We start from the raw sequence: 17,845 nt of genomic DNA, 5'->3' as shown, positions 1-17,845 counted from the left end.
AAGACAACACCAAAATGCATTTTCCATGTGGGATACATGTATGCAGGCAAGAAAAGGGCTCAATAGACAGCAATAGGATGGAAAACTGGGTAAAAACTGTATGGAAAAGCCGCCCTGGTGCTCTACTTTGCCTACCATCTCATCCGTGTTAGTAGTGGACTGTTTTAGGGAACAACTCATGCAAGACGTTAAGGACTTCCTTCTCAAAGGCAGAACAGACATGGTAGTAGCACTGGGTGGCCTGACATAAGTTCTACACCTCTAGATGTGAACATTAACAAACCTTTTCAAGGATCATATCCGCCGTTTTTATACAAAGTGGACTGTAGCAGGTGATCACACGTTTATTTCAGGTGGCATGATTCAACAACCTCCTTCACAATGAATAACCCAGTGGATAGTAGGAAGATGGAATTTAACTATGTGTGAAATGGTTATGAAGAGCTTCAGAAAAACGGAAATATCCAACTTGCTGGATGTTCTCGAAGATCACGGCTGATGGAACGACAAAGAATCGCAGTCTTATGAACGTGACAATTCTTTGTCGGAAAGTAATGATGAAATACAGATGGGCAAGTTTGTTCAGTGCTCTGTTTATTACCAGCATGTGGCTTGCATTTTCTTACAGTGTTCATGACATTAACGCATGTACTACCATACTACCTACTGAGCTCGATACCTGCAGTCGCTTAAGTGCGGCCAGTATCCAGTATTCGGGAGATAGTAGGTTCGAACCCCACTGTCGGCAGCCCTGAAAATGGTTTTCCGTGGTTTCCCATTTTCACACCAGGCAAATGCTGGGGCTGTACCTTAATTAAGGCCACGGCCACTTCCTTCCCACTCCTAGCCCTCCCCTGTCCCATCGTCGCCATAAGACCTATCTGTGTCGGTGCGATGCGACGTAAAGCAACTAGCAAAAAGAAAAGAAAAAAAGAAAAAAAAACATACTACCTACTTTATTGTGTACAGATTTTTAGGTCATTCCATAGCAGGCAGCAACAACACTGAGGAGGAAACCATGCTAGGCTTATTTTTTCTGCCTGGTCACCTACTTAAAACAAGTGTTAAAAATCTGTAGAACTACTGGGAAACTAAAATACAGTGGAACCTTGGATTGCAATCATAATTCGTTCCGGCAACATGCTTGTAATCCAAAGCGCTTGTATATCAAAGCAAGTTTTCCCATAAGAAACAATTGAAACGCGGATGATTCGTCCACAACACAAAAAAATTTATTCGCATACCATTTCTAAAACAAAATATAACGTAAAACAAATTAAAGTGCACTTTTCCTTACGATAGAATCATTGTTGGTGTGAGGGAGATGAGAGATGACATGAGAAGAATTACTGTGTAGCACGAATTTCACGAACGGAATCACTGCTATCTGTTGGCTCACTGGAATTGTTTTCTTTTTCGTGTAACTTAAACAGGGAACCTGTCCAATGACTGTTGCTTTTGCCTCTTTTTGAGGATTTCACGAAAATGTGACATTGCATTGTCAATGAACTGATTCATCGCTCGCACTGCTACAGCCTTATGCAGGTGGTGTTTTTATACAAAATTTTGCACCATTTCCCACATTTTGCACTTCTCCCGAATCTCAGTTGAAGTGAGAAATTCCATTGACTTTTCCTCCTCCTCTTCCTCGGATGAGATCTCCATAACCTCCTCCTGTTGTTTGCGATGCAGGTCCATTAGTTCGTTGGTGGTCAGTTCCTGGCTATGTTCATCCACCAGCTCTTGAACGTCCATATCACTCACCTCCAGCCCCATAGTCTTCCCTAAGGACACAACTTCATCCACAATCGGCGGCTCATTATCACCAACAATCCCCTCAAAGTCACGTCCAAGAACACAGTCAGGCCACAGCTTTCCCCAAGCGGAAGTGAGAATTCTCTTTGTGACTCCATCCCAGGCTTTATCGATGATCTTCAGGCAGTTCACGATGGGGAAATGATTTCCATCAAACTCTCAGAGAGTAAGGTTTCTTTCTTCAGTTACTTCGAAGCATCACTCAAATAGTGCTTCTTGAAGTTCAAAATGACTTGCTGATCCATTGGCTGGACTAGTAGAGTAGTGATGGGAGGAACTTAACCTTAACGAACTTGAATTCCTCCAGTAAGTCGTCCTCAAGCCCTCAAGGCCTGGAGGATGAGCAGGAGCATTGACCATAACCAGCAAGACTTGGAGTGGCAGATTATTTACTGACAGGTATTTCTTCACTACAGGACCAAAGACCTCGTTCATCCATTCAGCAAATGAACAGGGGAGGGGAAAACGTAGGCACACGTGACGCTTGTATTGTGGAACCTCACTCACTTATCAAGTTGCAATTTATTTAACATGTTTGCTCGTCTTGCAAAACACTCACCAAGTAACTTGCATTCCGAGGTTTCACTGTAATATAAATTGGAGAACTTGCGTACTGTTATTTTCTATGTATTTAATATTGTAGCGATGGTAAACCAATAACTTACTGTAAACACATGGGATAAAAATGTTTTTATTTAATCTATTAGAAAAAATCCAATGTTCATACAAAATGGTATTTTAACAGCTATCATGATGATTTTATCTGCAATTTCAGAGTAATTTAAAACTTTTGAGAAAAAGTCTGTGTAGATAATTTATGCAGCTTCACTGTAGAACAAAAAATTGGCCAAAAAAAAGTACAAAAATTTTGCAGGCGAATATGGTTTATAAGATTTTGAGGGTTACCAAGTACAGAGAAAGAAGGGTTATCCACAATCTGCAGAATAATCAAACTGCAGTGGTAATACTTAAGGAATATGAATTAATAGCAACAGCCCAGAAACTAGTCCGGTATGGTCTAAGTTTATCTCCCTGCATTTTAATTTGTATGTAGAACAGGAAGCAAAGAAAAGGAAGAAACATTTGGAGAAGGAATCACAGCTCAAGAAAAGGAAATCATAATGTTTTGCATATGATACCGGTCTTTAATTCAAGTCAGCAGGGGATCTAAAGAAGTTATCGAACAGCAATGACGATCTTAAACAACACCAAAAAGAAGACATGCAGTATCACAGTATATCATTCATTGGAAAAGCATCATACCAAATAGCCAGAATCCTCAAGAAACATGATGATGATTATGTTTAAAGGGGCTTAACATCTAGGTCACTGGCCCTCTCAAGAAACAAAATATACTCAGCTTCTCAACCATAAACAACATGCGTAAGTTTCTACCACTCAGTCAACACACCCAATAAATTCAAACAGACAGGTGTATATAAAACCACCTGTAAAAACTGTGAAAGATTTTACATTGGACAAATCGGAAGAGGATTTGAACACCTGGTGGCACTTCAGCTACATAAGCATGAAAGTAAAGTTTATGATACAGGGCAGGAAGTATGCAAAAAACACACATACAAAAGGGATAAAACTGAATATTTTAGAAACTGTAGAAATTTATAGATGTCAATTAGTAGATCCTCAAAACATGCTCAATGATAAAACTGAAAATGGATATTTAAAAACAATATTAAGCTTTAGCAGCAACTGTATATTTCTGAGGCAACACACACCTACAATTGACCCAAAACTGGTGCAATAAGTTCATAACACACACACAGCCCATACTCTTAAATTAAATTAATATTCTTCAAAAACAATTGTGTATCAAGTACAGCAACAATTAAATGTCAACATTTCAATACATGATAGAGCAAAGTCTCTGAAACGTGTTTTGGAGTAAAACAGCTAATAAAAATTGTGACCGGTAATAGTTTTAATTATTCATAACGTACCAACAGAGTTTTGGGGAAGGAATATTAAATGGTAATAAAAATTGAATGGAACGTAGTTGAAGGAAGCCAGGCGATGTGCGATAAATCAGTTTACGAAATGAAGCTTTAGGAAAGTAGATGAATATAAGATTTTTCCCATTGCTAGTAGTTTAACGTCATACTAGTACATCAAAGGTTTTTAGTGATGCAAGGATGGGAAAGGGCTGGCCTTAATTAAGGTACATCCCCAGCATTTGCCTGATGTAAAACTGGGAAATCATGGAAAACCATCCTTAGAGTTGCTGATGGTGGAATTTAAACCCACTATGCAAGCTAATGGCTATGCGACCCTAACCGCACAGCCAATCTCTTCGGTATGAATTTTGCTAACTGGACAGTGAAATAACCAATGAAGACAGAAAAGAAAGATATAAAAGGCAGATTAGCCCAAACAATGAGGTCTTTTCTAGAAGGGAGACTTGCTCACCTCAAATACTAATGGGTTTCTGAAGATGTTTATGTGAAGTGCAGCATTGTATGGAAGTTAAAGGTAGACAATAATTACTGTAGAAAGAACCGTGTGGAATGGCCGCTCGTATTAACACACTACAGCTATGGAGCCAAGCTCTGCATTCAGGAGACAAACAGGTTCGAGTCACACTGCTGACTGCCCTGAGAACGGTTTCCTGTGGTTTCCCATTTTCACTTCAAGGTAAATGCTGCGATTGTTTTCATTCAAAGGCCACAACTGACTCCTTCCAACTTTTTATCAAATTCCATTCACAGTCATTTCATCTTTACTAGCTCCTCAATTGGGGTTTGCGCCAGGAAAGGTATTCAGTTGTAAAATTATGCCATATAATTTTGACTCTTCATCCTCAATCCTATATAAGGAAATGGACGGCGATTAGTAAATTCACAGAGAGTTGCAGACTAAACGCAGAAAGGCATAACAGTCCATAATGAAGATGTATGTATGTATGTATGTATGTATGTATGTATGTATGTATGTATGTATGTATGTATGTATGTATGTATGTATGTCTGACGAAGATACACAATTATGTGAGAATTATTTACCTTAAAAAACTGAAATCCCGGACTTCCTTCTTTAGGCGGTTTTGATACATGAAGATAGAGACCATCAGCAGATGCCAGAGAATCCAAGCAGAGAACAAAGGAAGCATCCTAGAAGAAAGACCACAAAAAATCAGCTTACTTGCATTCATGTTAAGTGCACTGAGAGTAGTTATTGAAGTATCTTAGATATGTATACTTCAGTATATCGTACAGACATTGGAGACAAAGATATTGACATTGTGGAGAATGGAAATCAGGTGAAAGTACAACTCGGGATTGTTTTCTCCAAGAGAGCATGTAATTTACTATGGAACAAATATGTAACAATGAAGGTTAGGAAGTTAGATTCATAGCGTATTACACAACAATAACTTTCAGTTTTGCAATCACTGCTCCATAACTGCCAAAAGTTCCATGAAATATGGCTATAACATTTCTGCAAGTTCTTTCTTTATGATCTCCCTTTTTAGCTCTCCTGTCTCCTCATTCATACTTGGTAGTAATCTGAACACTTTTCTACTAGGCCGTGTTCTACATTTCCAGTTTGTGGGGTGTATACAAGGAAACAAATACTTGTTCATTTCTCCAAAATTGTAAGTATAATTCCTATACATCCTTCCTCAGTATCATACCTACCCCATGTTTTGCAAGAGGTCAACGGCTTCAGACAGAGTATCCCCTTTAAATGAAGCAAATGGCCCCTAAATGACAAAAGCAATTGTACAGCATCTGTTCTCCACATTAGGAGCAACTTAACAGAAACATGGTAGATGATAAAAAATGCTTTTGGCAATGGTGAATTCACCATAATATTAGCCTATGAATGAATATAAATATTACAAATGCAAATTTTCATTATCTCATGTAACTCTTCTTTATGTATAATTTCCCAAAATTTATCTCAGAAATGTTCAATTCATACAATGGCTTTTCTCCAGTTTTTATAAATTTATTTATTAATGTTCAATTTAATCAGTCATGAGGATGGCTGAAGCCTAACTTTCTTTGGCATTCCAGCAAGGAAGAAAGTGAATGACTTGCTAGAACATACTATCTACTGCAAACTTACCCATGCAAACTGCTTTACCCATGCACATTCAGTACTCACAGCGCTCATCTTGGCTGAAGTACACCTGAATCATCATGTAAGTCACCTCCATGAGTAATGGCTACAATAACAAACATAACTAAGGTACAGCCCCGGTATTTGCCTGATGTGAATATGGAAAACCATATAAAATCATCTTCAGGGCTGCCAACAGTGGGGTTCGAACCCACTATCTCCCGGATGCACATCCATAGCTCCCGCGCCCCTAACCTCACGGCCCAGAACAAATTTCTAGAGCACTGTATCCCAGAAGGAAAAATAAGCAGCCATCATGGAAAAGAAGAGTGAAGAAAACTGTCTGATTCCCACATATTCAGAATATCACAAAACAAATTGCTAAAATCCTCTGCAAACAGTGTTTTTTTTTGGCATTGTCTCAAAACAAGGTTGATGTTTGTGCTCAGATAAGGAGACACTGTTCAACTACTACAGGCTAGGAAAACAATGAAACAGCCATGTTCTTGATCCAATCGTTACATTAGACCAGAGTTGGCTGGTTTGAACTATGATTTAAATCACGTTTTTAAAAGACCACTGCATTTTTAAATTTCTTATTCCTTTTATTTTTAATATTTTCCATTACTGGAAGAAAAATGACCATTTATGATTGTTTAACCAATTTCAAAGGTTTACTGAGTGGGACTTGAGCATTTTTAGACCAGTGTCTAGTTGTACTGGTTCAAATCCTTGTTATTTGTGTTGTGGTCCAATTCTGAACCAATGCAGTAAGACTAGTGGTAGGAGAAAAACTTAGTTTGGCTCTCATTTGACGAGATACAAAATAAAAGTAGAAAAGGCTATAGAGCCAAGTGCAAGAAATATGGATATGACTTAGAAGGCCAAGTAAGGAGAATGAAGAATCATATTTTAAAATGCTAAGTAGGCAATGATGATAATGAAGGTACAATATTAATTTAATTCTGATTTGTTATTTGAGCATTACTAGTTTCTAGTTAGGTTTTCTCACAATAAATCTTAAGTTAACATCCAATTCTTCAATAATTTTCTTTATCATTTATTTAGCTCAAGCTTTTTTAAAATTTCTAACAGAAAAATGTTGCTAAAAGTATTTAGTAGGAATTGACTATATTTTTATTGTGTCCTATTTAAATATTATATTTAGGAAGGAGAAAAGGGTAAAAACAACACAGTTATTTGTGTAGGAATGGTCAAATGTCCACAATGAACCAGTAAGTGTGCTTAACAGTAACAATAGCAACTGGGGATATTTATTTGGTAGATACTGAGGATACAACAGGACATCCACACACATCAGAATACCTGGCAGAGATGGCATCTACTGTACTTAGTAACACCAAGAAATTTGAAGAACAGCTGAAATTTTCTGTGCATTCACTCATGACTGATAATTAAGGTTTGGATGTTGAGGAAAAGTCATATTTTTTCCTGAGCACATTTTACCCGAAATCTGAAAAATAAGTTTGAACGACGGGTCCCTGACGACGTTTAAAGCAATTTGATGTTGCCTATAAATGCATATTTCAGCTATTTTTATTGTTTTGGTCATATTTTGCTTATTTTAGTGATACAAGGTCATATTTGGTTATAATTTCAGCATTTTTGTTCAAGTTGAGGAGTCATTAACAAGGTATGTGTTATCTGCGTCAAGTTTCAAACACAGGATTTCCGAATAGTGTAGTTCTTCCTTGCAGGGTCGAGTTAAAGCTCCCTTGCTCTTTCACTACCAACGGATTTCAACAGATTGGTCACACTTGTAGTACCGCAGTGAACCCCATCATGATGAAAGTTAGTTTTTTTTTTTTGCTTTACGTCGCACCGACACAGATAGGTCTTATGGCGACGATGGGATAGGAAAGACCTAGGAAGTGGCAGGAAGCAGCCGTGGCCTTAATTAAGGTACAGCCCCGGCATTTGCCTGGTGTGAAAATGGGAAACCACAGAAAACCATCTTCAGGGCTGCCGACAGTGGGGCTCGAACCCACTATCTCCTGATTAGTGGATACTGGCTGCACTTAAGCTACTGCAGCTATCGAACTCGGTCATGCCGAAAGTGAAGTAGTGAAGCTGTAAAGTTAAGAAGGTATGTGAAAGAGTTTGGTGAAGGGACGTTCATTACTGACGGAACAATTCTTTTTTGTAAAGCGTGTGAAGTTAAGGTAGCGGCGGTAAAGCGATTTATTGTGCAACAGCACTGCGCTACGGCTAAGCTAAAAGCTGCGCGAATCGAAAGTCTTCTGAACAGAGCAGGCAGGCTCTTTTGTTTGATACAGCGAAATCTTTGTCAACCAAACTTTCCGATTTCTCAAAAGACCTGTGCAAAATGTTGGTATCTACCAATATTCCGCTTAACAAAGTGAACAACGAACACTTCTGAAAATTCTTAACTAAATACACAACACAGTCGATCCCGGACGAGGCAACATTGCGAAAAAATTATTTGCCCTCCTGTTATGAAGACGCTCTTTGAAAAATTAAAATTAGTGTAGGCAACAATAGCGTCTGGGTATCCGTTGATGAAAGTACGGATGTTTGTGGTAGGTATGTGTCGAATGTTATAAATGTAACGCTTCTCATGGATCGTCCGGGCGATGTATATTTACTTCAACTGGAGGTTCTAGATGCAGCTAACCATTCCACAATTGCAATACTTTTTGACACTGCCATGTAGCTTTTGTGGGATGGTGAAGTTAAGCGACAACTAATCTTGCTGTTACTATCCGATGCTGCACCATACATTGTGAAAGCAGCAAGGGGACTTAAGGTACTTTACCCAAAAATGGTCCATTTAACGTGTATTGCTCACGGACTGCACCGAATTGCTGAAGAAATACGGCAGAATTTTCCTGATGTTGACTGGTTAATATCAAACGTCAAGAAAATATTTGTGAAGGTACCCACTGAGGGTGGCAAAATTCAAAGATCACGCTCCTTTGCTTCCTGTTCCTCCTCAGCCAGTGCTCGCTACGAGACTGTGCAGGAAATTGTTTCTACTTTTGACAGTAGTGAGGCATCGTCAATAAAAATTGCACAGGAACTGTTTTCCCATGATCTGTCGGGACAATTAGTATATATTTCTTCAAATTATAGAGATCTATCGAAAACTATCTCTCGTCTAGAAACTGCTGGTTTAGAATTATGTGAGAATTTGGGAATATTAAAGGACATGGTATCCAAAGTAGAACAAGTAAGAGGTACAGTGTCAGTTGTGGTGAAGAACAAACTTAGTAAGATGCTAGTGCAAAGGAAGGATATGCAACAATGTGCAGAATGGGTGCCATTTTAGAGGGTAATGGATCTGGTTTAGGCGAAAACGACCCGCTGCTAAGCAGCAGTGAACTGACTAAGTTTAAATACGCTCCTGTGACACCATGTAATGTAGAAAGGAGCTTCTCCCAGTACAAAAAAATACTTAGCAACCTTCGAAGGAGATTTCTTTTCGACAGCCTGAGAATGCACATGGTCGTGATGTGCAATGCTGGCAAATCAAAAGATTAAGAGGTATGTACAATTATGAACTCAATAAACTTCCTGTTAGGCAGTGTCTTCCAACTTACACCGACAGATATCATAAAGCATACTAATACTTTAGTTTTTTTGTTTTGTTTTCTGTTAGGAAAACCGAGCAAAGAACTGCATCTCAAGGCTATGATACTGAACGAATGTTGAAAATTTTACTGTACTGTAGCTCTCTGTCAGTTTGTATGATTAAATGTGTCTGGTGTATTATCGCTGATCAAGTTTTGGCACTTAAGATGTTTACTGTATGTTAGTGATACTCTACCTATCATAAAAATTCATGTCATATTTTATAGTTTTTTAGGTCATATTTTATGGTTTCTATGTCATATTTAGCTAGTTTTTAGGGCATATTTGCTTGCATATTTTGTACTTATATAGGTCTTAAACTTCCGAACCCTACTGATAATGTAGCTGCTGTCTCATGGATGTGACACTAGCTGAAAAACAGGGAGAATATGAAAATAATAATCTATGCTGTTCAACACAGTGGAATGATAAAGTGAGAGCAGCTTGTGAACGTAAGAAGAAGGCATATCAGAAATAGCTCCTAACAGGACTGATGTAGGCAAGAGGGAATTGTACGTAGATGAAAGAAACAGAGCGAAACAAATAGCTGTTGGATCCAATAAGAAGTCATGAGAAAATTTTGGTATTAACCTGGAAAGGCTAGGTCAAGTAGCTGAGTAACCTTTCTGGGCAGTAAAAAGAATCTTAGGAAGGGAGGGAAAAACGAAATGAATAGTGTTTTGGGTAATTCAGGTGAACTCATAATAGATCCCAGAGAATCAATGGACAGGTAGAAGGAATATTTTGAAAATCTTCTCAATGTAAAAGGGAATCTTCCGGGTGATGTTACAAACCACCAAGCTCATGGGGAGAAGGACAATGATATTGGTGAAATAACGCTCGATGATGCGGAAAGGATGGTAAATAAACTCCATTGTCATAAAGCAGCAGGAATGGATTTAATCAGACCTGAAATGGTGAAATATAGTCAGAAGGAAGGGATGAAATGTCTTCATAGAGTAATAAGATTAGCATGGAGTGTTGGTAAGATACCTTCTGATTGGACAAAAGGAGTAACTGTACTTGCCTATAAACAAGGGAACAGGAAGGATTGCAACAACTATCGAGGTATGTCACTGATCAGTGATACCAGGCAAAGTGTGGACTGGCATCTTGGAAGGGAGGATCCAATCAGTGGCTGAGAGGAAGTTAGATGAAAACCAGTGTAGTTTCAGACCACAGAGGGGCTGTCAGAATCCGATTTTCAGTATGCGCCAGGTAGCTGCAAAATGCTACGAGAGGAATAAACAGTTATGTTTTATATATCTAGAGAAATCATATGACGGTACCAATGGAAAATATGTTCACCATACTAGGAGAATACGGGATTAAGGGCAGATTATTAAAGGCAATCAAAGTCAAGTATGTCGACAATTGGGCTGCAGTGGGAATTGATGGTAGAATGAGGTCTTGGTTCAAGACAGACAAGGCTGTAATCTTTCACCTTTGTTGTTCATAGTTTACATGGATTATCTACTGTAAGGTATAAAGTGGCAGGGAGGGATTCAATTATGTGGAAATGTTGTAAGCACTCTAGCCGTTGCTGACGACTTTGTCTTAGTGGCAGATCAAGCCGAAAGACTGCAGTCCAATATCTTGAAACTTGAAAATAGGTGCAATGAGAATGGTATGAAAATTAGTCCTTCCAAAATAAACTGATGTCAGTAAGTAAGAAATATCCAAGAGAACTGAATGTTAGATTGGGGATACAAAACTGGAACAGGTATACAGGTTGTTAGGGGTATCTGTACAGATATTTTGCTAGTCGGCAAAGAAAATTACATCTCACAATATAAGCTATGTATTTTTGACCTTGTCCTATTAGTTTTCCCATAAATGGGCCAATATTTCAGGACCTAACGTGTTTTGAACGGCCGTAGCAGGATACACCTGTTATGTCATTCTGTCCTCGTGTAGTGGAGGTACAGTAACAGAGTATAGGGGTTGTTGACCTGTTTCTTATCGCAGGCCAAAACATGTTGTAGTGTACTTCCCCTAAATGGTTGGCAGGTAGGGGAGGCTGAATCACGTGCCAGGCTACTTGCTGTACTCGAAAACCGGTCTAGGGTACTCTGTGTGAAAAATACACACAATCCATACAGAAGTATCCACACTTGTACCTTCCCATGTTGCCGCCGAATGTTATTTTGTACTCGTTTACATACAGTACGTGATGTCGAGGATCTGTAACAGCAAATACATGTGAATCAAGTGTTGTGTAGTTTTGTGTGATTGTGTGATTTTGTGATTTTACAAGATGTCAATGGCATTACTCGATAATCCAGGCCGACAAAACTGAAGGGAAACAGATTTCTAGATCCTAATGGGAGGGTAGGAGATAGGAATCTGTGCTCAGATGGCCTTCACTTAAACTGCAGTGATACATATAAGTTAGGAAATTTGTTTAGAAGGGTTGTAGGGAGGTACATTCAGGAAAACGAGGTGGCCTAGGGAGCGATGATAAGGGAACAGGGAACTGGAAATCAAGTAAGGATGACATAAAAATGTTAGTGCTCAACTGTAGAAGTATTGTAAAGAAAGGAATAGAATTAAGTAATCTAATAGATATACACTCACCAGATATTGTAATAGGAGTTGAATCATGACTGAGAAATGATGTAATGGATGCAGAAATTTTCTCACGGAACTGGGGTGTGTATTGTGGAGATAGGATAGAAATAATAGGAGGGGGAGTATTCATTCTGGTGAAAGAAAAATTTGTAAGCTACAAAAAAGTTAAAGATGACAAACATGAAATTCTAGGTGTAAGGCTCATCTCTAAAGATAACAGGCAACTTGATGTCTTTGTAGTGTACAGACCGCGAGAGGGTAGCGCATATGCTGATTCAGAATTATTTGATACGATAATCAGCTATGTAGGAAACGATAGGGAAAGGAATGCGATTGTAGCGGGTGATCTCAATTTACCAAATGTCAATTGGGAAGGTAATGCGAACGACAGGAAGCATGACCAACAAATGGCAAATAAGTTAATATGGGAAGGGCATCTGATTCAGACAGTGATGGAACCAACTAGAGGGAAGAATATTCTGGATGTGGTGCTGGTAAAACCAAATGAGCTCTATAGAGAAACTAAAGTAATAGATGGTATTAGTGATCACGAAGCTGTTTTTGTGGTAGTTAAAAATAAATATGAAAGAAAGGAAGATATTAAAATTAGGACTCTTAGGCAGTACCAGATAGCTGATAAAACAGGCATGAGGGAGTTTTTAAAAAGTAACTATGATTGGTGGAAAACGGTAAATAAAAATGTAAACAGATGCTGGGATGGGTTTAAAGCAATTGTTGAGGAATGTGAAAATAAGTTTGTACTTTTAAAGGTAATAAGGAATGGTAAGGATCCAATATATTATAACAGAGAAGTAAAGAGACTAAGGAGGTGGTGCAGGTTGGAAAGAAATAGAGTTAGAAATGGCTGTGGAAGTAAGGAGAAATTGAAGGAACTTACTAGGAAATTGAATCTAGCAATGTAGTCAGCTAAGGATAACATGATGGCAAGCATAACTGGCAGTCATACAAATTTTAGTGAAAAATGGAAGAGTATGTATAGGTACTTTAAGGCAGAAACAGGTTCTAAGAAGGACATTCCAGGAATCATTAATGAACAAGGGGAGAGTGTGTATGCAAGGATCTTCAAAAGGCAGAAGTATTCAGTCAGCAGTATGTAAAGATTGTTGGTTGTAAGGATAATGTCCAAATAGAGGAGGTGACTAATGCTAAAGAGGTATTAAAATTTACCTATGAGAACAATGATATTTACAGTAAGCTACAAAAGTTGAAAACTAGAAAAGCAGCTGGAATTGTTAAGGTGTCGGGGGATATACTAAAGACTAATGGCAATGGGTTGGGATATAGTACCAAATCTGTAGTACTTATTTGATTATTGTTTGCATGAAGGAGCTATACCAAATGAAAGGAGAGTTGCTATAGTAGGAAAGGGTGACAGACATAAAGCAGAAAATTACAGGCCAGTCAGTCTGACATGCATTGCACTTAAGCTTTGGGAAAGCATTCTTTCTGATTATATTAGACATGTTTGCAAAATTAATAATTGGTTTGATAGAAGGCAGTTTGGGTTTAGGAAAGGTTATTCCACTTAAGCTCAACTTGTAGGATTCCAGCAAGATATCCTGGATTCAGGAGGTCAAATGGACTGTATCGCGATTGACCTATCGAAGGCATTTGATAGGGTAGATCATGGGAGACTATTGGCAAAAATGAGTGCAATTGGATTTGACAAAAGAGTGACTGAATGGGTGGCTAAGTTTCTAGAAAATAGAACTCAGAGAATTAGAGTAGGCGAAGCTTTATCCGTGCTTGTAATAATTAAGAGGGGAATTCCTCAAGGCAGTATTATTGGACCTTTGTTTTCATATATATCAATGATATGTGTAAAGAAGTGGAATCAGAGATCAGGCTTTTTGCAGATGATGTTATTCTGTATGGAGTAGTAAATAAGTTACAAGATTGTGAGCAACTGCAAAATGACCTCAATAATGTTGTGAGATGGACACTAGGCAATGAATGGTATGATGATCAATGGGGTTAAAAGTCAGGTTGTGAGTTTCACAAATAGTCAAAGTCCTCTTAGTTTTAATTATTGCATTGGTGGGGTGAAAGTTCCCTTTGGGGATCATTGTAAGTACCTAGGTTTTAATATAAGGAAAGATCTTCATTGGGGTAATCACATAAATATGATTGTAAATAAAGGGTACAGATCCCTGCATATGGTTATGAGGAGGGTATTTAGGAGTTGTAGTAAGGATGTAAAGGAGAGGGCATATAAATCTCTGGTAAGACCCTAACTAGAGTATAGTTCCAGTGTATGGGACCCTCACTAGGATTACTTGATTCAAGAACTGGAAAAAATCCAAAGAAAAGCAGCTCGAATTGTTCTGGGTGACTTCCGACAAAAGAGTAGCGTTACAAAAATGTTGCAAAGTTTGGACTGGAAAGACTTGGGAGCAAGGAGACGAGCTGCTCGACTAAATGGTATGTTGCAAGTTATAAACTTCATTTTTTGTCCGTATTGAAGATCTACTTGTGATACAAATTCTTATAATTTTGTTAATTACCACCTATTCAATACAATAAAAACGTAATAAAAACTTGCATATTTATTAAGTTGTTGATATGGTACATGTTTCGCTCCTTTTTCGTGAGTATCATCACTCATCAGCCAATTATTATTTACTTAAGGTTATATAAGAACATAAATCTATTCTATTGGATTAAGATTATCCTTGTAAACCTGATTGACAAATCTTATAATATTTTACAAGTCGTATAACAATAAAATTATGTCTTTAAGTTAAAACATATTTGTCTAAAATCTATCTAACATTTTATTGATGAAACTCATCTGGTGAACATCCTTTAAAATTATTTTAGAAAACCTTTTGAGATCTGGCTATTTGTATTGATTCAATGTTGCTTGACTTGTATGACTGTCGTTGAAACTTCATTAACTATATTCACAATTTTCTACAGTTGATAACTGCCTATATTATGAACATTTAACTTGTTTTCGATGTTGCTGGAGTAACAATTGTACAAAATGTATTGCATTAATTTTATGTTGTCAATACAAGAATATTATTCATGAACAAACTTGGTGAATAAACACTTTCTAATGTGATGTAGAATTTGAATTGTTCTTGTATGTTTCAAATTGGGCTTGTTGGCATTTCTGTAATGAAAGATAAAAAATATATGTTTATGGTTTTGATTATAATTCTGTATAAAATTCTTATCGAAAGAATTGTCACTTTTCTTTCTGCTGCATAATTGTCTAGTGTTACTCCTATCTTCTTGAGAACTACTTCTTGTTCTGTTTGCACTCCTTGTATTATATGAGCGAGTATGGATGAGTTTACGTTTTGGCGGGGAGTGGGAAAGGGAAGTGAAGGTAGACGGTGCATTGATGGCTGCAATGGATTGTGGAGGGGACTGCCTAGGAGAAGTAAGGGGAGGAGTTGAGTTTGTTTGCGTCAATAAGCCATTAACTTTTGTCAGATTAAAATGTTTATAGAATTTATGTATATCAGATTTAAGCATTTGTATTAGTTCCAGTAATTGTACTAAGATGGGGTTCTTTATTTCAATTTTGTCATTTAGGTTTTTATTTTTGTTGTATTGCTGATCTAAATGAATGTACATGTTTTCTAATTCCGTCACTTCTTTTCCTTTTTCTAATCTTCTTAAAATTCTTAAATCCCTTTCAATAGTTGTAAAACTGTGTCCAGTTTCTAGCATGTGTGCTCCCATTGCAGAATGTTTCTAATGTTTGGGTGCATTTACATGTTCAAGATATCTTATCATAAAGCTTCGGCCAGTTTGGCCAACATATGAAAAATTGCATTCTGCACACGTAAGCCTATATATTCCAGATCCTTGATATTGATTACTAATTATTGTGGTTGAAGAAAATATTTCGGTTCATGTTTTGGGTTTTGAAGGCAATGTTAATATCTTGTTTCTTGATGATATTAGTGACTTGGAATATAGCTGGGTTAGTAAATGTACAAGTTGCAAATTTGGAAATTTTCCACTAACAAGGAAGAGTTTTTTTTTTAATTTATCTTATGAGTGCATTAGTTAAAATAATAAAGTGAGGGGAATATGACATAGTAATTGCATGTCAGCATGAATTGGATAGCAAGGTAGTCAGTCCCCTTTTAATGATAGGATTATTCCAAGTAGTGATTTGTTTATACCGCCAAATGTATTGGCAGTGACATTTGTGAGAGATGAGATTTAAGAGATTATGTTCTCAATAGATGAAACGTTTGAAGTATTGTACGAGTTTTTCATGCAGAGTTGATGTTTTAAAGAGCTTATGAGGAAGAAACTGGGCCAGTGTGGTGAGGGACAAACCACGTTTGTTATGCGTCAAGCCTCGGCTGTCATTGTTAAATGAATGGCCTTCTTTAGTGGAGTAACAACCTAGGGAGAGAAAGAAGCACATTATGACCAAGTGTTTATATTCCGCACAAGGGAGGTTTAAATTTTTTAAATGTTCATTTTAAATGCCAGGGTTGTAAGGTCAGGTAATTAATTCATGAATGTAGGTGGTAGGAACCCCTTTCTTAAGTAAGTATTTAGGGTTTTCTTTTTGAGCGAACCATCAGAAAGGCAGAAGATCGAAGGTTCGAATCCCAGCAAACAAACGTGAACTTGCCTGGGATTTCCGAAATCTGCACAGAAACATACACACAGCTAGTGGTTGATTTTGTATTGTTTTCAATAATTTGCTGTTCATTGTTTTGGTGATGTGTATTTTTGTTCACTGTGAGCAAGTTCTGGCCTCGCTCACGTAATGATTTTGGGTTCGTAGTTTCCCAGGCCCAAGGATTGGCTCATTCTACTGAAGTATACAATTTTATGTTCTTCTTTGGTGTAAATAGTAAGTGGGCATTAACCACTCAAATAGCTTCAATGTTATGAGAGTTTTTATTCGGAGGGTCAAGTACTCCGGAATATGGTCCTAATGACCAATATAAACATATGTATGTGTTTATGTTACAGTTCTTTCTATGTCATTTTTCACCAAGGCCATTAAATGTTTGTTTGCGCATTTTAAGAGAATTTAATTTGCCATGTCATAGAGAATCCTGAACATTCCTCCCTACCCTTAAGCCTGTGAGCTAGATATAAGTTTCTAGACTCGAATAAACCACTCCTGGGATTGCCAGTAATCAAGAATAGGGGTGTGGAGAAGTGTTCATTCAAAACCTGCACAGGCATTGGACTTTGCCACATCTGTTGTCAAGGATATAATTGGCTTTAGCTTACGTGGTGGCATCATACCCCAGGCCAGAAAGGGTTCAATACAACGTTGCAATTCAATGGAAGTAAAACTATTTAGTGACTTCTTGTAATACAGTCACTAGTCCACACATAAATTGTTCCCCATGGAGGGGTACGCATAGATCTTCTATGATATTATGGTGCTGGACAACGTAAAAATCATTACTAAAATTAAAGAAAACCATGACCATGTAAATACTTGTGTAAAGGCGTGTGACTGATATTTTTGTGTGTTCTTGTGTTATGCTAATGCTGATGTATTGTAGTGCTTATTAATTTTTAAGATAAAGTGGGTATTATCTTACCCTGTGTTCTACTGCAGTGGAAATCATTTCAGCATTGCGTAGGCTGATTTATTAAGTGGAAAGAACGTTACTGTATTATTAATTGATCATTGTGCTAATTTAAGGAGTTTATAATTTAATATTTTAATTTTCAACAACTAGATAATTAATTTAAATGGCAGAATCATAATACATTCATAAAGCGAAGGTAACTCAAGGAGATT

At 37.5% G+C, this 17,845-nt stretch overlaps 1 protein-coding gene across 1 annotated transcript in view; it reads right to left on the bottom strand.

The window, feature by feature from the left end:
* Window positions 1-17,845, bottom strand: part of LOC136864014 (BOS complex subunit ncln) — a 260,068-nt gene that overhangs the window by 114,325 nt on the left and 127,898 nt on the right. Inside the window, exon 7 of the mRNA XM_067140513.2 lies at window positions 4,833-4,940. Coding sequence (XP_066996614.2) covers window positions 4,833-4,940 — 108 coding nt within the window. The remainder of the gene's footprint in view (window positions 1-4,832; window positions 4,941-17,845) is intronic.

This window comes from Anabrus simplex, chromosome 2 (assembly GCF_040414725.1).
Source record: "Anabrus simplex isolate iqAnaSimp1 chromosome 2, ASM4041472v1, whole genome shotgun sequence".
Lineage (NCBI taxonomy): Eukaryota > Metazoa > Arthropoda > Insecta > Orthoptera > Tettigoniidae > Anabrus > Anabrus simplex.
This window is presented reverse-complemented; position numbering and strand designations above follow the sequence as displayed.